We start from the raw sequence: 22,884 nt of genomic DNA, 5'->3' as shown, positions 1-22,884 counted from the left end.
CATTCAGAATCAGCGTGTACAAAGCAGATCCCATTCATTTCAATGGGAGCCGACATACGTGCGCTCCCCATTGAAATGAATGGACTGCTTTTTTCCCTATTGGTTTCAATGTGACACGCGTGTATGCCGGCTCCCATAGAAATGAATGGGATCTGCTTTGTACGCGCTGATTCTGAACGTGTTTTACGTTCAGAATCAGCTCAGCGTATACTCAGTGTGAATGCACACTTAGAAGTTAGGCGGGGAGGGGGTTAAGTTTAGGGGTTCATTTTTGTTTCATCCCGAACAACCCCATTAACATGGAGCACTCAGCCATTCTGTGATCCTCTGAAAAGCGGATAAATGTCATCAATGGAAAACCCCAGTCATTCAGGGAGTTTACATTCACAAAGTTGAGAGTTCAGACAGGAAACTAAAAGAAGTTTGTGAGGTTCACCTATCTCTAGTCATTCTAGAACATAAACAGAGATAAGACCCAAAGAGAATATATAAGTGGGGATGAAATTAGGCAACAATAGAAAATTGAAATTGTATAAATCCCTTATTTTTATTTCACTTAGGTCATAAAATATATTATTTCCAACTTACATGAAATCACTCAGACCCTGGTGAAGGTTAGCAATTACATGGCTACAGCCAACTGTGTGGGCAGAGGAACAACACATAGGGGATCTTCCCATCTGGGACATTAATGGCATATATACAGTGCGTAAATATGTGCAAACCAGAGAAGAGGTAACAAGGTAAAAGATACATAACTGCACATGCAGCCATGTCTGACTAAAACACTGCGTTATGTCCAGTGCAGCGCATAGACAGGGGAAGACGTAACACAGGGGGATCAAACAGGGATTATTTCTCATGGACGGCACTAGGTATATTAGAGTAACATTTTTACCAGGTCTGTTCCTCTAAGTTTTTGAAAAGTAGAATTCATACAATAATATGATGCAGTTCCCCCATAAAATTGCTACCGGGGGCACTCATGATATTTAGGACCAGTCTAATAATGCCACAATGTATGGCCAAGCATGAGGGCCTAGACATACATATCTAATAGTTAGAGGGTGCCCAGAGCAGCATTACAGATACAATGTTCATAACTGATGTTAAAGAACTGAGGGTACAACTTTTCACATTTAATTTTAGTTCTGGGTTAGACCATACCCTCTTAGATACGTAAGTCGGGTGCAGCAACAAAGAGCGTCTCTGAATTTGGAGGACCTGGAATGTCCATTGCATTATGTTTTTTCAATGGACACAGTGTAATACCTAAATTCCCCTGTGGTGGTGCTGTAGGGAATATGTTCATGAATTTAGTGTGTTGCTCAATGTAGCATGCCTTGAGATCAGCTTATGGTCAGGACACAGAATAAGACAGTCTACAGTAGACAACTCACTTAACAATCTGTGCAAAATTCTTTAGTACAATATACCTAGGATATCAGAATATTATACCAATATTTTCAACCTTCATATACAATATAAATTTTATTTGTTTTCTATAAAATTCTAATTAATAAACCGTCATAAATCTGTACCAAAAGACCATTTTATTTCAGTTCATGTCATTGAGAGTCTTAATCCAAGAGCGTTGATATTCGCCTGTTGGGGTAGACAGTTGCATGATTTGAAGGTGCCGTGTGAGCCGAGTTGATGAATATTCCTCCTCCTACACAAAGCAAGCAAAAGATCCAATTATTCAGGATGTTTATCTCACTCATGGCAGTAGATGTGAAAAATACATTTCTTTGAAGTACTATGACAAGATCACCAAACTAGTTCCTTAACAAGCCAAAATTATACTGTAGCCCCGAAAGATATTATCGGCAAGCATTGAGCGCTTCACATGTTTCAGATCAGCCTCGAGTATTCCTCTTGTGTGAAGGCTTAAAGGGGTTGTCCAGGTGAAGCAAATAAATGTTATGGTTTGGGCTATGAAAAGTTAAATAATGTTCCAGTATTCTTTCTGTATTAATATTTTCTAGATCTCTTCTTGCTGCCATTCATTCTTTTCTTACTATGGATAAAAATCAGTCCATGGTCATGTGATATACAGTCCATGGTCATGTGATATACAGTCCATGGTCATGTGATATACAGTCCATGGTCATGTGATATACAGTCCATGGTCATGTGATATATAGTCCATGGTCATGTGATGGGCACACAGGTGGACAGCTCGTTACCAGGCAAGTGTCTGATTACTATACCATGACTATATGTGCACCTGTGTTCTCATCACATGACCATGGACTGTATATCACATGACTATGGATTGTACATCGCATGACCATGGATTTTCCATCACATGACCATAGACTGTCCATCTCATGACCATGGACTGTTCATCACATGACCATGGATTGTCCATCACATGACCATGGACTGTATATCACATGACCATGGATTGTCCATCACATGACTATGGATTGTACATCGCTTGACCATGGATTGTCCATCACATGACCATGGACTGATCTTTATCCACTAGAAGTAAACAATGGATGACAGCAAGCAGAAATCTAGAAAACTGAATGAATGACTGAAGTAATTCAAGAACACCAACTTGTAAGGTTCAGAGAGGAATGTCCTGAATTTGTGCCGCTCTTTTGAACAGAGGGTTTCTTCATGAACACAATATAGTTAAAAAAATATATATAAATATTTACTAATCTAATCTAATATAGAAATAAACACATTCAATACTGTTTGACCAACAGATTCTTTAGGGCTAATGATTAAGGCGCCATGTTGTTGGGAAAATATCAGATTTTCTTAAAAATACAAATTTAGTGTTTGTTATGGATAAAACTTGATTTTTGGGGACAAATGTAAGATTTGTATAGATTTTTAAACATGTATTATTTAAAAATAATACTAATAATATAGTATGAAGCCACTAGTCACATTTTTTGCGCTCCTCACGAGCGGATGCAGCAATGATGTAATGGAGACAACTCACCACTTATGCTTCTACCATAAAATGGGTCTCTGGATAAGCTGGATAGACTGGATGCATTAGACGTAGAAGCTGTGTTGTTAGACCTGGTGGACTGGTATGAATCAGATGGTGACAAGTGTATACGGCCATTATATCTTGTATCCGCATTGCTGAGTCTGCTCCAGTCTGAAAAAGAAGAGAGTGGAAAATGTATGTAACTGTGCTGAGAGTCTGCGAATTAATCTATATAAAAGCCAAGTAGCTTCTATTCCATAATATATAAAATCACTCTTTTTGTATAATTTTTTTGTTGGAGGAATGTCACCTGCTTGAGACAATGTCTATTAGTCGGAGTGGAGTTCTACTACCGGCATAGCACTCGAATACTGCATTGACTAGGGTTGAGCGATCGGGATCAGAAAGGATCGGATTCCAATCGGCGATCGAGTAAATTTCACAATCCAGATCGGAATTCCAATCCCTATCCATTCAGGCGGGATTGAGGTCGGAGGTTGTCTCAAGATCGGCTCAACCCTATTCATGTATATGTCATTTATAGGGTTGAGCGATCGGGATCGGGAAAGATTGGATCCCGATCGGCGATCAAGCAAATTTCACGATCGGGATCGGCTGGAAAATGATCGAAAATTGGATTTTAAAAACGATCCTGAAATTTCAAGATCAGGTCAACCCTAGCATTGATCCTAGTGGTGCTGCAGATAAGATGTATGACCGTCTGCAGCTTCCCACTGTGAGATCACATGGAGTTACTGAAAACTGTGAGAGCAGCAGATCTCAGAATCTTCTGAAAAAGGACCCATGGTGATCAGCAGATTGCCCAATCCGACTGTAACCAAAAAAGGGGACGCCGTGTTGAGAGACACTGTAGAGAATCCTATGCAGCCGATAACTTCTGTCATCACAATATCAGATGTGAATTAAAATAGATCTGCCAATATACAGCAGTCTCCTATCACTCGGGAGCCAGAAAAACAGTGACAGATTTTCCGTATAACAAGTGAAGTGGGATTCATGCACTTCGCTGCTTATTACAATACAATGTGCTTTGCATTGTATTTGTCTGTAGCCACACTGATTTGTCATTGTCGGTAAAATCTGATCTTTTCATCCTGGTTCCATTGAGAGAGTGCGCCCACCTAACCGCCAACTCCTTCCGACTGACGCCACATATTCTGGCAGTAATATCACAAGTCCCTGAAGTCCTAATGCAAATGTTTTCAAACCTAAAACATCTGATTTCCATTTCCCAATGTGAGTAAAGTTTATTGTGTATTCCAAAATATTTTTTTGGTTAAAATAAGTCACCTCCAGTAATTTACTTTCTTTCATTATGTATTCCTAATCCTTCTAATATTATAAATGAGAAAGTTTGCGTGTTTGGAAGTTTGTTCCTCAAGCATTCAAAAACGGCTGAACTGATTTGGCTAAATTGTACCACATACATAGATAGGAACCCCGATTAAAACATAGGCTACTTTTTATGCCGGCAAATTACGTAACTTCACGTACAAATTTAGTTTCAGAGTACACTAAAGGACCCGTGATGACATCATCACAGGTCCTTGAGCCGTTCTCTTATAGGATCCCGCTATTGGGTGGGTGGAGCTATATAGGAGGAAACTGGACAGTGTGAAAGCTGAAGAAAATGGAGTCTCATGGAAGATCAGGAGAGTACAGAACATGCAGGCTGTGTGTAGGCAAGAGATGTATATCAAGTGTCGAGTTTCTGTGAGTACGATGGGGAATGTGCGGTTCAGCCTCTGATGGAGGAGGGGGTAGAGCTGTGGCAAATTTCAGCAACATCCATTCAGCCGTTTCTAACACAGAAGCTGCTCACACACTGACATAAGACAACCCTTTAATCCAAATGATCAGATGTAGCAGAGCTTAGACAGCACTGTAGCACAGCTCAGTAGGCTCTCCATATGCAGAGGTGTACAAACAGCTGGGCATGCTGTGCATAAGCCGCGATGTAGCAGGGCCGAGACTCGGGAGCAGGCGTATCATCGACAACAGCAATTGGGTAAATATAAGCGGATCATATAAGCGAATATAAGCCAACAACAACACGCAGAAAAAGTCGCGAGCAGACGTTAGTATATATGTATATATATATATATATATATATATATATATATATATATATACACTCACCGGCCACTTTATTAGGTACACCTGTCCAACTGCTCGTTAACACTTAATTTCTAATCAGCCAATCACATGGCGGCAACTCAGTGCATTTAGGCATGTAGACATGGTCAAGACAATCTCCTGCAGTTCAAACCGAGCATCAGTATGGGGAAGAAAGGTGATTTGAGTGCCTTTGAACGTGGCATGGTTGTTGGTGCCAGAAGGGCTGGTTTGAGTATTTCAGAAACTGCTGATCTACTGGGATTTTCACGCACAACCATCTCTAGGGTTTACAGAGAATGGTCCGAAAAAGAAAAAACATCCAGTGAGCGGCAGTTCTGTGGGCGGAAATGCGTTGTGGATGCCAGAGGTCAGAGGAGAATGGCCAGAGTGGTTCGAGCTGATAGAAAGGCAACAGTGACTCAAATAGCCACCCGTTACAACCAAGGTAGCCAGAAGAGCATCTCTGAACGCACAGTACGTCGAACTTTGAGGCAGATGGGCTACAGCAGCAGAAGACCACACCGGGTGCCACTCCTTTCAGCTAAGAACAGGAAACTGAGGCTACAATTTGCACAAGCTCATCGAAATTGGACAATTGAAGATTGGAAAAACGTTGCCTGGTCTGATGAGCCTCGATTTCTACTGCGACCTTCGGATGGTAGGGTCAGAATTTGGCGTCAACAACATGAAAGCATGGATCCATCCTGCCTTGTATCGGTAACGGTTCAGGCTGGTGGTGGTGGTGTCATGGTGTGGGGAATATTTTCTTAGCACTCTTTGGGCCCCTTGGTACCAATTGAGCATCGTTGCAACGCCAAAGCCTACCTGAGTATTGTTGCTGACCATGTCCATCCCTTTATGACCACAATGTACCCAACATCTGATGGCTACTTTCAGCAGGATAATGTGCCATGTCATAAAGCTGGAATCATCTCAGACTGGTTTCTTGAACATGACAATGAGTTCACTGTACTCCAATGGCCTCCACAGTCACCAGATCTCAATCCAATAGAGCATCTTTGGGATGTGGTGGAACGGGAGATTCGCATCATGGATGTGCAGCCGACAAATCTGCGGCAACTGTGTGATGCCATCATGTCAATATGGACCAAAATCTCTGAGGAATGCTTCCAGCACCTTGTTGAATCTATGCCACGAAGAATTGAGGCAGTTCTGAAGGCAAAAGGGGGTCCAACCCGTTACTAGCATGGTGTACCTAATAAAGTGGCCGGTGAGTGTATATATATATAAACTGCAAGATGGTAAATCACGGCCATTCAGAATGCAAAGTACTGTGACCACCGAACTAAAAAATGGCCTGCAAAGGCAATCACCCTAAGGAGACATAATATAGCTTCTGACCCCTGTGATAGAAAATGATTCTAAGTGAAAAGGTATTACCTGAATAATTGTCAAGTCGACAACTGCCGCAGCATAGATACATCCTCCAATGTCTTCTTACATTCTCCTTAATCAGACAGTGGAACACAAAAATAAAAAATCCTAATGTGGGAGAAGAATGGAGAATGAATGTTATGTGTCTATATTTTCATTAGCTCTCATTGCAGTTAATGGGAGATGAGTTGTAGTACCAGCTCCCAGCCACTATTCAGGGAATGGCGCCACAAGCCTCTGCTTCCATGCAGTGTATCATATGGGCACAAAAAGTGGCCTCAAACAGCTGGTCCATGCATGTGCGTACTTACCTTGTAATGTATTAAAAATAGCAAATAGATACAAAAAAGCAGTATGTACAGGACCCCAGGCAAAGAAAGCAAAGCCCCAGGTCAATCCGAGTAAGAAGGCAAGACTGAGGGTATTTTTAATGTCATGCAGGAAGAGCGCCTTCCAGTCCTTTATCTTTGTAGCTTTCAATGACTTGATCTGAAGAAGTACAATGATAAACATGGAAATATTGTTTAAGAAGACCGCTCCGAAGTAGGAGACAACCGACACGTAGAAGACCGTATCATCCCGGATCCAGCAGCTGCAGAAAGGGACTGGTATTAGTATACAGAAAAAGAGGATGGACTGGTTTATACACTGGAAGTAAGCAGACTGTATGAGAGCAAGCAGAAATCTAGAAAATCGGGAGGAATTGATACACATAGTATATTGGAAAGTTGTACAACTTTTTATTATAGAAACAATAACATTGGTCTCTCAATATTGGGCTGAAAGTGGTCAACCCCTTTAAGGCATGGCCTACATAGACTTTAAACATAAAGAAGTTGTTTCTGGACAAGAGAGAACTGACTCGACCCAAATATTCCAAATTATTTGTTTTTGAAATGCTTCTTTCTGCTCTTATCTGGTCCCCAATGATCCTGTCCAGAGGTCTCAAACATATAACATGGGGCCCCTGCACCCTCTGGCCTTCGCCCCTATTCTTCTGGATTGACAAATGTAGGGAGTAAAGAGTCCGCGACCCAATTCTAATACTTTCCAATTTTACAGGTACTTACCTCTCCGTTCCCCAGCACCTACCACTCTCTTTCCATGCTCCGGGCACATTGATGTAACGTGTGCCTGGAGCAGGGAGGCAAATACTGGCTGGGGGCCACTGGTGTTGATACATTAAACTATATGGGGTCACAGCTAGGGGACATTAAACTATGAAAGACCACTGATGGGAGACATTAAACTGTATGGAGCCACTTCTGCTACTAAATCATTTTCCAAAAATTTTTATTGCATAGAATTTGAACTGAATGCAACCTTCAAATTTTTCCTATTTGGGGCCCATTTGTCCAGCTGAGTTTAAAACCCTGGACCTAGGCCATATAAGAAGTAGCCATAAAACAGTACAAGGTCTGCCCAGCATTTGCAAGAATCCCATCCACTTTGCAATTACGGTAAAATGCCACGATTTTTTCTGCCGATGGCAAATCGTGGCATTTAGAACCAAAAAACAACCCACCTATTGGTCACCTGTGCTGTAAAGACTACATTGCAATGGAGGATGTCTATATCAAAGGTTTCAATAAAATATCACCGATACGTTTTACCCAACAGTTCGGTACATACAATACATTAACATCTCTGTCATTCTCAATATTTTCTAAATTAGAACTACAGCGCAACGTTACACGGCGTAAAGTGGTTCATTACTCACAATAAAGAATCATTGTCTCCAGGGATGGCGGTTTTCTCATCTGGTACGATTCCATAAAAATCAACGTCAATACACAATACTATAACAACGACAACTAGAGGGATTCCTGTACAGGAAACACAATGAAAGCGAAATGTTCATTCATGTAAATGGAGATTGCATGGTAGATCTGTATCTTCCTACGTTTCTCTTTATGATGGTGCTAGGTGGCAGTGGCATATCTCTCTGCTACACTCATCTTCTGTATTTGCACATAGTACTAACTGTATTATGCATATCCAATGACGACACACTGCGTCCGGAAGTGGCAGAAGCTACTTTGGATGGAGGAAGCTGTATCTAACCCCCTTCACTTCCGGGTGCAGTGCGTACGTACGGAGTGCTGCGGCCAAGATACAGTAGCTTGGATTATCACTATACGGGTAAGTGAGGTGAAATCTCCTATAGAAAAAAAAAGGAATTCCCCTTATATTATTAGGCTTAGTGGTCAGAGTTAGACCTGCAGCATTTTATCATTTTTTTTTAAAATATAGATGGAAATTTAAAAATAACTAAAAATTCTAAAATATATATGTCTAGCATAAAACTAAATAACATTTTGTTATTAGTTTTTGTTGCTGTTTCTTTTTTCCAGCCACCCATTCAAAAGGTTACTGCCCACTTGGTGACTAAAATCTAATATACATATAAACTTCTATGGGCCATATCTTTTGAATGGGAAAATGGAATTGCAAAAAAAAAATACCATGTATGTCATTTACAATGTTCTACTTGGTGACAGATCCTATTGGAAATAAAGGTAACGCATATGTTTTCACAGAATATAACTCAAGGGTAGAGGAAATGTCTGTAACTACTACTCACCCCAGCCAGCGATACATAATTTCAATATGTATTTATGGATATAGGAGTTAAAAACTTTAACAAATGCAAAATACATGTGTACAGCTTCCAGGCCCATCCACGTGAAGGATGACAACAAGAAGTAATGGAGGAGAACCGCAGCTGAGACGCACAAGCCTTGATTTCTGAATGACGACAACCAGTTATTCACCAAAAAGAGTAAATTAAGCATCAAAAGCGAAAAAGAAAGATTCATCAATATCTTGGAAGGGTAATCTCTTCTCAGCTGTCTGAAAATGCAAAAAACAGCAGAAGTCAAAGCAAACTCTTAGTACGCAAAAGGAATAATACATGAAATATTGGATTTATAATATTCATGAAGGTATCTGTTGGCCTAGTGCAGTGATGGTGAACCTTTCAGAGATCGAGTGTCAGAATTGCAACCCAAAACACACTAATTTATCACAAAGTGCCAACACGGCAATTTAATCTTAATGTGTGGATGCACAATTGCGCACAATTACAGATCTGCAAAAAATGGTCATATGAATGGGGCTTTATAGAGATTTCTGCTCCACTATGACCCCCATACAGTCCAATCTGCTTCACAGTGACCCACACACAGTACAATCTGCTCCCCAGTGACCCCCACACAGTATAATTTGCTCCATGGTGGCCCCCACACAGTATAATCTGCTGCACAATGGTCCCCACACAGTATAATTTGCTACATGGTGGCCCCCACACAGTATAATCTGCTGCAAAGTGGTCCTCACACAGTATGATCTGTTCCACAGATGGGTGCCCAAAGAGAGGGCTCTGAGTGCCACCTCTGGCACCCGTACCATAGGTTCGCCATCACAGGCTTAGTATAATAGTGATAAGTATGGCTGACTAACCCAGACATTACATATACAACTATGTCATTCCATAGTCCAGAATGGTGTTGGTGGGTTGCCAAAAATTTGCTCTCGGTATATGTTTCACTGTATGTAATCTATCTAGGGTTGAGTGATGCTTGATATATATTGTCGGTGTATAATAAAGTGGGAATTTATAGCGTACCTAAGCTTTTGAAATATATATATATATATATATATATATATATATATATATATAGTACAGACCAAAAGTTTGGACATGCCTTCTCATTCAAAGAATTTTTTGTATTTTCATGACTATGAAAATTGTAGACTCACACTGAAGGCATCAAAACTATGAAGTAATACATGTGGAATTATATACTTAACAAAACAGTGTGAAAAAACTGAAAATCTGTCTTATATTCTCGGTTCTTCAAAGTAGCCACCTTTTGCTTTCATTACTGCTTTGCACACTCTTGGCATTCTCTTGATGAGCTTCAAGAGGTAGTCACCAGAAATGGTTTTCCAACAGTCTTGAAGGAGATCCCAGAGAGGCTTAGCACTCGTTGGCCCTTTTGCCTTCACTCTGTGGTCCAGCTCACCCCAAACCATCTCGATTGGGTTCAGGTCTGGTGACTGTGGAGGCCAGGTCATCTGGTGTAGCACCCCATCACTCCCCTTTTTGGTCAAATAGCCCTTACTCAGCCTGGAGGTGTTTGGGGTCATTGTCCTGTTGAAAAATAAATGATGGTCCAACTAAACGCAAACCGGATGGAATAGCATGCCGCTGCAAGATGCTGTAGTAGCCATGTTGGTTCAGTGTGCCTTCAATTTTGAATAAATCCCCAAAAGTGTCACCAGCTTGGCACCTCCACACCATCACACCTCCTCCTCCATATTTCACGGTGGGAACCAGGCAAGTAGAGTCCATCCGTTCACCTTTTCTGCGTCACACAAAGACACGATGGTTAGAACCAAATTTGGACTCATCAGACCAAAGCACAGATTTCCACTGGTATAATGTCCATTCCTTGTGTTCTTTACCCCTTCCAAGTCTCTTCTGCTTGTTGCCTGTCCTTAGCAGTGGTTTTCTAGCAGCTATTTTACCATGAAGGCCGCGGCACAAAGTCTCCTCTTAACAGTTGTTGTAGAGATGTGTCTGCTACTAGAGCTCTGTGTGGCATTGACCTGGTCTCTAATCTGAGCTGCTGTTAACCTGCGACTTCTGAGGCTGGTGACTCGGATGAACTTCTCCTCCGCAGCAGAGGTGACTCTTGGTCTTCCTTTCCTGGGGCGGTCCTCATGTCAGCCAGTTTCTTTGTAGTGCTTGATGGTTTTTGCAACTGCACTTGGGGACATTTTCAAAGATTTTCCAATTTTTCCAATTGACAGACCTCCATTTCTTAAAGTAATGATGGTCACTATTTTATCTTTACTTAGCAGCTTTTTTCTTGTCATAATACAAATTCTAACAGTCTATTCAGTAGGACTATCAGCTGTGTATACACCTGACTTCTGCACAACACAACTAATGGTCTCAACCCCATTTATAAGACAAGAAATCCCACTTATTGAACCTGCAGGGCACAACCGGTGAAGTGAAAACCATTTCAGGTGACTACCTCCTGAAGCTCATCAAGAGAATGCCAAGAGTGTGCAAACACATTCACTGAAGGAGTAAATCTAAAACGTAACCTTTATTAGGTATGTTAAAAATAAACAAATGCCCAAAATGTGATTAAAAACAAGTGAGGGAATGTATATCCATTAATGGAGATGGAGTAGGTAGAACCCCAACCCCTATTATATATACATACTTCCAAGTTCCTTTTTCCCAAAATTAAGTAGATATATATGGATTATAGTGTCTCCTACACTACTGATTCCAGGGGCAGGTAGGTGCTATTGTTATAGAGATGTGTGGAGGTGGGGTGTATTACCACTTGTGTCAATGCGTCATGATGTTGTCTCACCCCATATGACCACTGAGGAGCAATCCCAAGCCTCAGCAATCTCCCCCGGGGCTGCTGACATCACTCAAGAGGCTGAAAGACACTAAGAAAGAAAACCAAATACCACGACATAGCCCCAGAGTGGTGAGAAAGGGTGAATATTTTTCCCTGGGGCCTCCAAATAATAGAACTTGCATGAAAACCTTGCAAAAATTTGCAATTTTGAGGAATTGCTGTCCCTTTAGCAGTTGATAATTCACTATATCGTAAAGAACATAGTTCATGTAAGCCACAAACTTACCTGAACATCCCATATGTTACAAGGGCTAGCCCTAGAAACAGAGAGGCAATGCCACATCCCACATACGTCAAGAGGCTTAGTATGCGTTCATTAAAAGGGTCGATTTGAGTCCTAGAAATGTCCTGAACACAAGGAAAATACTAGATAAAATACATATTCTATATACATATATTATATATATATATATATATATATATATATACACACACAGTATACTGACATATCACTGCATTGTGTACTACCTATCATACATCTCATCTGTCTATTGTAAGTCATTTTGTTATACAGATGTGTCACCCGTACCTTAGATTAATTTTAGTTAAAGGGAAACTGTCAAGGTAATTTGAGATCCAAACCATCCACAGGTCCTTAGTATCCCAAACAGCCACATTATAATGTAATCTGTGTCCTCCTTTCCACCGGTGGCATTTTTTGATTTTTATTTTTAACTCCCCGCTTTCTAACCCCAGAACTTTTTTATTTTTCCATTCACGGAGCCATACGAGGGCTTAGTGTTTGCAGGACTAATTGTACTTTGTAAAAGTAAAAATACCATTCAGTAGTCCATGCCATGTACTGGGAAGCTGGAAAGAAAAATTCAGAATTGGGTGGAATTGGAGAAAAACTGTTTATGGGCTTTGTTTTTAAGGCATTCTACATGACATTTCACCTGTATTCTATAGGACAGTATGATTCCAAATTTATATAGTTTTTTTTATGGTTTAACCCCTTAAACTTAAGTCCAGAATTTTGCACAAAAAAAAGTTCTTGGATTCTTCACCTGTAACTTCCGTGTGCACAGAGTCTTTTTTTTAAAGGCCAGATGTACTTTTTAGTTATACCACTTTGGGGAATGTCAATTGCTTTAATCGCAGTTTATTGAAAGTTTAAGGAAAGGTGAAACAAAACAAACAAACAAAAAAATTCTACTTTTTTTCCCCCACAAAGGCGTTCAAAAGACATTATAGAAAAAAACACTGATTTAATAAATGCATGTAATAAAAAAAAACCTAGGGAAAATGGCCCGGTCTTAAAGTAATTAAAGCCATTAAAGGGGTCCTTAGTGAAAGGATTATAATTAGAGATGACCGAGTAGTATTCGATCGAGTAGGTATTCGATCGAATATTACGGTATTCGAAATACTCGTACTCGATCGAGTATCACTTGCTATTCGAATGGAAAAGTTCGATGCAGAACCAGCATTGATTGGCCGAATGCTATACAGTCGGCCAATCAACGCTGGTTCTTCTCCTACCTTCTTCTCTGTGCAGCTTCCCCGCGGCGTCTTCCGGCTCTGAATTGACTCTGCCAGGCATCGGGCCTGGGCAAAGCCGACTGTGCATGTCCACACTACATTTTCTTGTAGCGCGGGCATGCGCAGTCGGCTCTGCCCAGGCCTGATGCCTGGCAGAGTGAATTCAGAGCCAGAAGATGCCGCGGGGACGCTGCACGGAGAAGACTTCTCGGAGGATCCAGCCTGACCCTCACTCATGGACTTGGTAAGTGTAATTTGATCGAATGTTTCCTACCCCTGAAACGAGCATTTCCCCCCCATAGACTATAATAGGGTTCAATATTCGATTCAAGTAGTCGAATATTGAGGGACTACTCGAAACGAATATCGAATATCGAACATTTTACTGTTCGCTCATCTCTAATTATAACCAAAATTGGCATATTATTTCTAGAGAACACCGTAGACGTTCATGCAGGGAAGTACTTACAAGGAGAACTCCAAAATGAGTTAGATGGTTGCAAGAACACGACGTGTATTCCTTGTTTGTAAATGTCTTCTTACAGCCCGATGGGTTCCAACCTCCCATATCATCTATGCAAAAAAATATACCAATCTGTAACAAAACATGATATAATGGAAATACACAGAGCTGCAGAAAGTATTGTATTACAGGTAGTAAACTACCGTGGCATGTAAGGGTTATATCAGAAGTAGGTCATATTAGTCTAGCATCATCATCATAATAATAATAATAACTAGAGATGAGCGAACAGTGTTCTATCGAACACATGTTCGATCGGATATCAGGGTGTTCGCCATGTTCGAATCGAATCGAACACCACGTGGTAAAGTGCGCCAAAATTCGATTCCCCTCCCACCTTCCCTGGCGCCTTTTTTGCACCAATAACAGCGCAGGGGAGGTGGGACAGGAACTACAACACTGGGGGCATTGAAAAAAATTGGAAAAAGTCATTGGCTGCCGAAATCAGGTGACCTCCATTTTAGACGAATAGTGGATTTCAAATCCGGGTCATATGAGAATGTGAACTTTGTGACTATGAGACAGGGATAGCTGTACAGGCAGGGATAGCTAGGGATAACCTTTATTTAGGGGGGAATGTTATTAAAAATAACTTTTTGGGGCTCTATCGGGTGTGTAATTGTGATTTTTGTGAGATAAACTTTTTCCCATAGGGATGCATTGGCCAGCGCTGATTGGCCGAATTCCGTACTCTGGCCAATCAGTGCTGGCCAATGCATTCTATTAGCTTGATGAAGCAGAGTGTGCACAAGGGTTCAAGCGCACCCTCGGCTCTGATGTAGCAGAGCCGAGGCTGCACAAGGGTTCAAGCGCACCCTCGGCTCTGATGTAGGAGAGCCGAGGGTGCACTTGAACCCTTGTGCACCCTCAGCTCTGCTACATCAGAGCCGAGGGTGCGCTTGAACCCTTGTGCACACTCTGCTTCATCAAGCTAATAGAATGCATTGGCCAGCGCTGATTGGCCAATGTATTCTATTAGCCTGATGAAGTAGAGCTGAATGTGTGTGCTAAGCACACACATTCAGCTCTACTTCATCGGGCTAATAGAATGCATTGGCCAGCGCTGATTGGCCAGAGTACGGAACTCGACCAATCAGCGCTGGCTCTGCTGGAGGAGGCGGAGTCTAAGATCGCTCCACACCAGTCTCCATTCAGGTCCGACCTTAGACTCCGCCTCCTCCGGCAGAGCCAGCGCTGATTGGCCGAAGGCTGGCCAATGCATTCCTATGCGAATGCAGAGACTTAGCAGTGCTGAGTCAGTTTTGCTCAACTACACATCTGATGCACACTCGGCACTGCTACATCAGATGTAGCAATCTGATGTAGCAGAGCCGAGGGTGCACTAGAACCCCTGTGCAAACTCAGTTCACGCTAATAGAATGCATTGGCCAGCGCTGATTGGCCAATGCATTCTATTAGCCCGATGAAGTAGAGCTGAATGTGTGTGCTAAGCACACACATTCAGCACTGCTTCATCACGCCAATACAATGCATTAGCCAGTGCTGATTGGCCAGAGTACGGAATTCGGCCAATCAGCGCTGGCTCTGCTGGAGGAGGCGGAGTCTAAGGTCGGACCTGAATGGAGACTGGTGTGGAGCGATCTTAGACTCCGCCTCCTCCAGCAGAGCCAGCGCTGATTGGTCGAGTTCCGTACTCTGGCCAATCAGCGCTGGCCAATGCATTCTATTAGCCCGATGAAGTAGAGCTGAATGTGTGTGCTTAGCACACACATTCAGCTCTACTTCATCAGGCTAATAGAATACATTGGCCAATCAGCGCTGGCCAATGCATTCTATTAGCTTGATGAAGCAGAGTGTGCACAAGGGTTCAAGCGCACCCTCGGCTCTGATGTAGCAGAGCCGAGGCTGCACAAGGGTTCAAGTGCACCCTCGGCTCTCCTACATCAGAGCCGAGGGTGCGCTTGAACCCTTGTGCAGCCTCGGCTCTGCTACATCAGAGCCGAGGGTGCGCTTGAACCCTTGTGCACACTCTGCTTCATCAAGCTAATAGAATGCATTGGCCAGCACTGATTGGCCAGAGTACGGAATTCGGCCAATCAGCGCTGGCCAATGCATTCTATTAGCCCGATGAAGTAGAGCTGAATGTGTGTGCTTAGCACACACATTCAGCTCTACTTCATCAGGCTAATAGAATACATTGGCCAATCAGCGCTGGCCAATGCATTCTATTAGCTTGATGAAGCAGAGTGTGCACAAGGGTTCAAGCGCACCCTCGGCTCTGATGTAGCAGAGCCGAGGCTGCACAAGGGTTCAAGTGCACCCTCGGCTCTCCTACATCAGAGCCGAGGGTGCGCTTGAACCCTTGTGCAGCCTCGGCTCTGCTACATCAGAGCCGAGGGTGCGCTTGAACCCTTGTGCACACTCTGCTTCATCAAGCTAATAGAATGCATTGGCCAGCACTGATTGGCCAGAGTACGGAATTCGGCCAATCAGCGCTGGCCAATGCATTCTATTAGCCCGATGAAGTAGAGCTGAATGTGTGTGCTAAGCACACACATTCAGCACTGCTTCATCACGCCAATACAATGCATTAGCCAGTGCTGATTGGCCAGAGTACGGAATTCGGCCAATCAGCGCTGGCTCTGCTGGAGGAGGCGGAGTCTAAGATCGCTCCACACCAGTCTCCATTCAGGTCCGACCTTAGACTCCGCCTCCTCCAGCAGAGCCAGCGCTGATTGGCCGAATTCCGTACTCTGGCCAATCAGCACTGGCTAATGCATTGTATTGGCTTGATGAAGCAGTGCTGAATGTGTGTGCTTAGCACACACATTCAGCTCTACTTCATCGGGCTAATAGAATGCATTGGCCAGCGCTGATTGGCCGAATTCCGTACTCTGGCCAATCAGCACTGGCTAATGCATTGTATTGGCTTGATGAAGCAGTGCTGAATGTGTGTGCTTAGCACACACATTCAGCTCTACTTCATCGGGCTAATAGAATGCATTGGCCAATCAGCGCTGGCCAATGCATTCTATTAGCGTGAACTGAGTTTGCACAGGGGTTCTAGTGCACCCTCGGCTCTGCTACATCAGATTGCTACATCTGATGTAGCAGTGCCGAGTGTGCATCAGATGTGTAGTTGAGCAAAACTGACTCAGCACTGCTAAGTCTGCATTCGCATAGGAATGCATTGGCCAGCCTTCGGCCAATCAGCGCTGGCTCTGCCGGAGGAGGCGGAGTCTAAGGTCGGACCTGAATGGAGACTGGTGTGGAGCGATCTTAGACTCCGCCTCCTCCAGCAGAGCCAGCGCTGATTGGCCGAATTCCGTACTCTGGCCAATCAGCACTGGCTAATGCATTGTATTGGCTTGATGAAGCAGTGCTGAATGTGTGTGCTTAGCACACACATTCAGCTCTACTTCATCGGGCTAATAGAATGCATTGGCCAGCGCTGATTGGCCGAATTCCGTACTCTGGCCAATCAGCACTGGCTAATGCATTGTATTGGCTTGATGAAGCAGTGCTGAATGTGTGTGCTTAGCACACACATTCAGCTCTACTTCATCGGGCTAATAGAATGCATTGGCCAATCAGCGCTGGCCAATGCATTCTATTAGCGTGAACTGAGTTTGCACAGGGGTTCTAGTGCACCCTCGGCTCTGCTACATCAGATTGCTACATCTGATGTAGCAGTGCCGAGTGTGCATCAGATGTGTAGTTGAGCAAAACTGACTCAGCACTGCTAAGTCTGCATTCGCATAGGAATGCATTGGCCAGCCTTCGGCCAATCAGCGCTGGCTCTGCCGGAGGAGGCGGAGTCTAAGGTCGGACCTGAATGGAGACTGGTGTGGAGCTATCTTAGACTCCGCCTCCTCCAGCAGAGCCAGCGCTGATTGGTCGAGTTCCGTACTCTGGCCAATCAGCACTGGCCAATGCATTTCTATGGGGAAAAGTTAGCTTGCGAAAATCGCAAACTGACAGGGATTTCCATGAAATAAAGTGACTTTTATGCCCCCAGACATGCTTCCCCTGCTGTCCCAGTGTCATTCCAGGGTGTTGGTATCATTTCCTGGGGTGTCATAGTGGACTTGGTGACCCTCCAGACACGAATTTGGGTTTCCCCCTTAACGAGTTTATGTTCCCCATAGACTATAATGGGGTTCGAAACCCATTCGAACACTCGAACAGTGAGCGGCTGTTCGAATCGAATTTCGAACCTCGAACATTTTAGTGTTCGCTCATCTCTAATAATAACAATAATACACTTTCTTTATATAGCGCCAACATATTCCTCAGTGCTGTACAATTTGTAGGGTTCAAGTACAGACAAAAACATTACAAAGAAATAGTCACTTCACATAATGGGACTGAGGGCCCTGCTCGCCAGAGCTTACAATCTATGAGGTAGAGGGGTGACACAGGTAGGAGGTAGCAGGGGCGGCATTGCTTATACAATAGTCAGACAATTTTGTAATAGAGGTGACTGTCATTACACAGACATAAACCTGTATGAGCCGTCACCAGTCGTGTCCTTTAACATGTGGATGGAGCCTGGACATATAAAGTTAGTCTGAAATGGCATCATATCATGTGGGGAAATGTGGGAGCGGGGACAGAGGAGGGTTCGTTGCAGGGATTCTAATTATGATAAGGAAGGGTTTACTTTAGGAATTGTGATAGGCCTGCGTTTTTAGTATGTGCTTGAAGCTGTAGAAATTGGGAGTTAATCTGATTGTCCGGGGTAGAGCATTCCAGAGAAGTGGTGCAGCTCGGGAGAAGTCTTGTATACGAGCGTGGGAGGTTCTGATAATAGAGGATGTAAGTGTTAGGTCATTGAGTGAGCGGAGAGCACGGGTTGGGTGGTAGACAGAGATGAGGAGGAAATGTAGGGAGGTGCAGCATTATGGAGAGCCTTGTGGATGAGGCACATTGAACATTGTGGCCACACAAAAAGTATTGTATGAAGAAAACACATAGGATTCATAAATCCATAGCAGATGTCACATCAGTGCAGGAACATTCAGATGGACAGAAATAAAATATTACTTACTGTTTTTAGAAAAGTCCCAAAAAGCACACTCTACTGGCCAATTATCCTAAAAGAGAAGGGGAGATACAATTTTGAGAACTAATGTTATTGTGAGGATTCTTAACATTGTGCAAATTTTGGAACATAACTAGTGCAAAATTACCAGGGTGTGATAGACGCAGAGCCCTGTTTCCAGTTAAAATGATGCCATGTTTTGCCATTGAACCTAGAATTTCTCTGCACAAGTTCTTACCATAATAGAAATATTAATGGGTTTGACCAGGGCTGGGCCCTCTCTGACTAGGGGCCCATTAAACAGATTTTTGGTCTACTTGTATGGTAGGAATACTCTTGTTAAGAACTGTCTATAGGGGAAAAGGTTCCCCCCTGCATTATCCCACAGCCCTGAGTTATTTTGAGTTGTCCTTGTCTGCCTTTTACCTTGTCATATTACTTTTTTTTTAAACTTTTCTAGCAAAGTAAAGCCAAGATGTGAAGCTTACCACATTTTCCATTAAGTGTCGCAACGTTATGTTCACTGGCTCCGTCAGATTCTGAATATTAGGGGCACCCTCAAATCTGGCACTTATGATGTATGTGTTTAATATGAGATCCTTGGATTGAAAGTCCTATAAAAAAAAAAATATATGATGACAACAATTGCATTGGTAATGGTCCATCTATATTACAAAATGTATTGATAAACATCCCTGATTATAAGACTTTGTGTGGATGTTGAAGAATGGAAAAGCACTGGGGTGAGTTTATTATTGGAGAAATTGGCACAAAAAATTTCTAAGAATTGGATGAGATTGGTCAGGGAAACTTGGCTTCAGCAGACTTACTATGGTTTACGCCACTTGGCATAGATTTGAGATTCTACAGTATGATGGGCAGAAGATGTGCCTAAAAAAAAATTACTGTAGGTGCATCTCCACTCCAATGAAGGGATCCAGCGGGCATACGAAGCACCAGTCTTTATATATTCACCCCATGGTTTTTCAATACAATTTAACACATTTTTTTCAGTTTGGGCCCATACACAAACTTTATTGTTCACCAAAATATGGACAGATCATATTTTGAATAATATACATTTGTCTAGTTTTTTTTTTACCTGAAATGGTAATTCACTCCCGATGAAGTTGAATTGGACCTTGGTTGATGATATTTTTGCTTGTTCTTGGATTGATCTGGGTAACTGTATTAAGGCTACAACTTTGTCAGGAGGAACCTGGCCTAATGTTATCTGCGAACAAAAACAATGTTTCCAAAAATTAGCACCGTTGCCTTGCAGCGCTGGAGTTTTAGGTTCGTAACCAATGAAGGACAACATCTGCAAGGAGTTTCTATGCTGTCCCCATGATTGTCAGAGAATAGAGAAGATATAGAGAAGCTAATAGAGCACGTTCCTTCTCTAGCAGACTTGTTCTGTCCATGTATTCAATTTCTTCTTCAATGCCCACTTGAAGGGAAATTTCTTTCTGGCCTTGGCTTCCCCAAGGAAAGTAGAGACACCAATCTGAAAGGGGTTGTCTATGGTGAGATAACCGTACTATGCAGGGGTGTAACTTGAGAGGGTGCAGTCACATAGGGTCCCAGGAGCCTTAAGGGGCCCATAAGCACTGGCATCAGTATTGAGATTGCAGCTTTCATCTGGCCCATAAGTCAAGGAGACCCAGAGATTACCCTAACCACACTAAGGTGGATTAAACTCCTTAGCACCCGTAACCATCACTATCAAGAATTCACTGTAGGGATAAGATAGGGGACCCTGGATAAAAGATTGCACCATAAGACTTTAGTTGCTCCACTGGTATTACTACTGCAATTCCAGTCTACACTTTGGGTCTAATGACCTAAATTTGCAGAATTGTAGATCCCTATGATGCTGTTACTGTAGTTCAAGTCACTAGACCAGTGGCCAAGATGGGGTTTGTAGCTGTAAAACGGTCTTTATAATGGATTTATTATGGCCATGTGAATCCAACCTAAGAGTTGTATCTATAGCACATAAAACATGTATAATGAATTTGTTAAAATAAATTAATGAAATCGTTAGTATGGCAAGTAAGACAACCGTACCTCCACATTCCCTTCAAAATATGTTGTAACCGCGAAGCTCATGTCATTAAATTTCTTGGATACCAGTAAAGCCATAGAATCAGCCGTCACATTTGCCATGTCATTGGGAAAATTCATTTTGAATCCAACATCCTCCAAAAGGTTAAGTATCCTTAAAATTACAAGCAATTACAAGACTTTGGTAAATAGATAGATATTAATACGTGCAGTGTGATTATATCTCTATTCAATATTACTATATCTACTCATTATCAGCATACTGTACTTCTTAGTTTACCCATTTATTCATTCATTCTCTTATTCAGTGCACTGTCGGTTTTCCTGTTATGTGCACCGGGGGAAGAGATATCGGTACAATTACCGAGAGCTTTTCACAGTCAGAAGGGCGTTCCTGACAGTCTAGCTGGGAACGCCCCTCCTAACAGTACTGTCCATAGAGCTATACCATCAGAGGGGGTGTTCCATACCGCCCAGTGATGACGCTGAGCAGTGAGGAACGCCCTCAGTACTAATCTATGGACTAATCTATGCACTGACCACAGCAGTAAGGTGTTAAGCCCCTTCTGAGTACGGCATGGGAACTTCAGGACTTGGCGTCGCAGTAGCGGGGTCCCCAATTGATCAGGCATTTACCACCTGTCCAATCCATAAGAAGATTGGTAAAGCAGTTGAATACTCACGTGCTAGCAAACAGATGCAGCGATGACGTGTCACCTTTTAGTAGAATAAAGTTTATCACATCCATATGAATTTTTGTATTTTCAAGATCAATTTCTCCCAGTGCAAGTATTTCTGAGATTTTGTTGAGAATGATCGTTATATCTTTTTTTGGTAAGGAAGTCGCGTTTTTCGTCATATTTAAAATTTGCTTTGCCAAATAGTTTGCATTTTCTACAAAAAAAAAATGAAAAAGTAAGTGCTTGATGTGATCAGTTACACCTTACTTGCTGAGTGATACATGTGTACTGAACTAGGAGAGAGCCAATGCTTCCTTATCTTGTCACGAATAAAAGGATGCGCCCTAATAATAAATAGTATTAAACGCACTTACCGAGTGTTACATTGATATTTTCAAGATCCTCAAATGTAGTAGGAACACATTTGCTATAGTTTGGAGGTCCCCATTCTGCTATTAGAGTGGTGACATTGATATAGCTGAAATGTACAAGAAAAAGTCCATATTTTACACATGTATAGTGCACCCACACAGTATAATGTCCCTTAGTACTATCCACACAATATAATGCCCTCTTAGTGCTCCCCACAGTATAATACCTCTTATTGGTCCCCACACAGCATAATGTCTCTTAGTGTCCCCACAGAGTATAATGCCCCCTTGTGGCCCTCACAAAGTAAAATGTCCCTTTAGTGCCCACACAGTACAATGACCCCATAATGCTCCCATGCAGTATCATACCCTCTTAGTTCTCCTACACAATATAAAGCTCCCTTCGGCGCCCTCAAAGAGTATGTTCCCACTGAGCCCTCACAGAGTATTATGTCCTGATACAATGGCTGATTACAAAAAAAATACCACCCTGTTTTTCCCAGGTCAGTGTCTAGGACAAATATTTTCCAGGGTTGGGGCAGCACAGTGGCTCAGTGGTTAGCACTGAAGTCCTGGGTTCGAATCCTGCCAAGGACAACATCTCCAAGGAGTTTGTATGTTCTCCCCGTGTTTGAGTGGATTTCCTCCCATACTCCAAATACTTACTGATAGGGGGAAAAAGGAACATTGTGAGCCATATATGGGGCTCACAATCTAGATTGAATTTAAAAAATAAATATTTTCCAGGGTTGACTTTTAAAAATTAGCCTGTCCCCAGTGCTTTGTTGTCCTTGCAACGCAGTCCGGTCC

The 22,884-nt window shown here is 42.5% G+C and overlaps 1 protein-coding gene across 1 annotated transcript in view; it reads right to left on the bottom strand.

Moving 5' to 3' along the window:
• Positions 1-652: 652 nt before the first annotated feature.
• Positions 653-22,884, bottom strand: part of LOC142185651 (adhesion G-protein coupled receptor G4-like) — a 37,893-nt gene continuing 15,661 nt past the window's right edge. Inside the window, exons 9-22 of the mRNA XM_075261085.1 lie at positions 22,078-22,181; positions 21,707-21,917; positions 21,027-21,177; positions 20,059-20,190; positions 19,445-19,570; positions 18,963-19,008; positions 13,898-14,001; positions 12,173-12,294; positions 9,078-9,346; positions 8,214-8,319; positions 6,805-7,085; positions 6,500-6,601; positions 2,966-3,130; positions 653-1,672 (exon numbers count right to left, since the gene is read on the bottom strand). Of these exons, the coding sequence (XP_075117186.1) occupies positions 1,581-1,672; positions 2,966-3,130; positions 6,500-6,601; positions 6,805-7,085; positions 8,214-8,319; positions 9,078-9,346; positions 12,173-12,294; positions 13,898-14,001; positions 18,963-19,008; positions 19,445-19,570; positions 20,059-20,190; positions 21,027-21,177; positions 21,707-21,917; positions 22,078-22,181 (2,011 nt within the window). The 3' untranslated portion in view covers positions 653-1,580. The remainder of the gene's footprint in view (positions 1,673-2,965; positions 3,131-6,499; positions 6,602-6,804; positions 7,086-8,213; positions 8,320-9,077; positions 9,347-12,172; positions 12,295-13,897; positions 14,002-18,962; positions 19,009-19,444; positions 19,571-20,058; positions 20,191-21,026; positions 21,178-21,706; positions 21,918-22,077; positions 22,182-22,884) is intronic.

Source organism: Leptodactylus fuscus, chromosome 11, assembly GCF_031893055.1.
Source record: "Leptodactylus fuscus isolate aLepFus1 chromosome 11, aLepFus1.hap2, whole genome shotgun sequence".
Classification (NCBI taxonomy): Eukaryota; Metazoa; Chordata; class Amphibia; order Anura; family Leptodactylidae; genus Leptodactylus; species Leptodactylus fuscus.
This window is presented reverse-complemented; position numbering and strand designations above follow the sequence as displayed.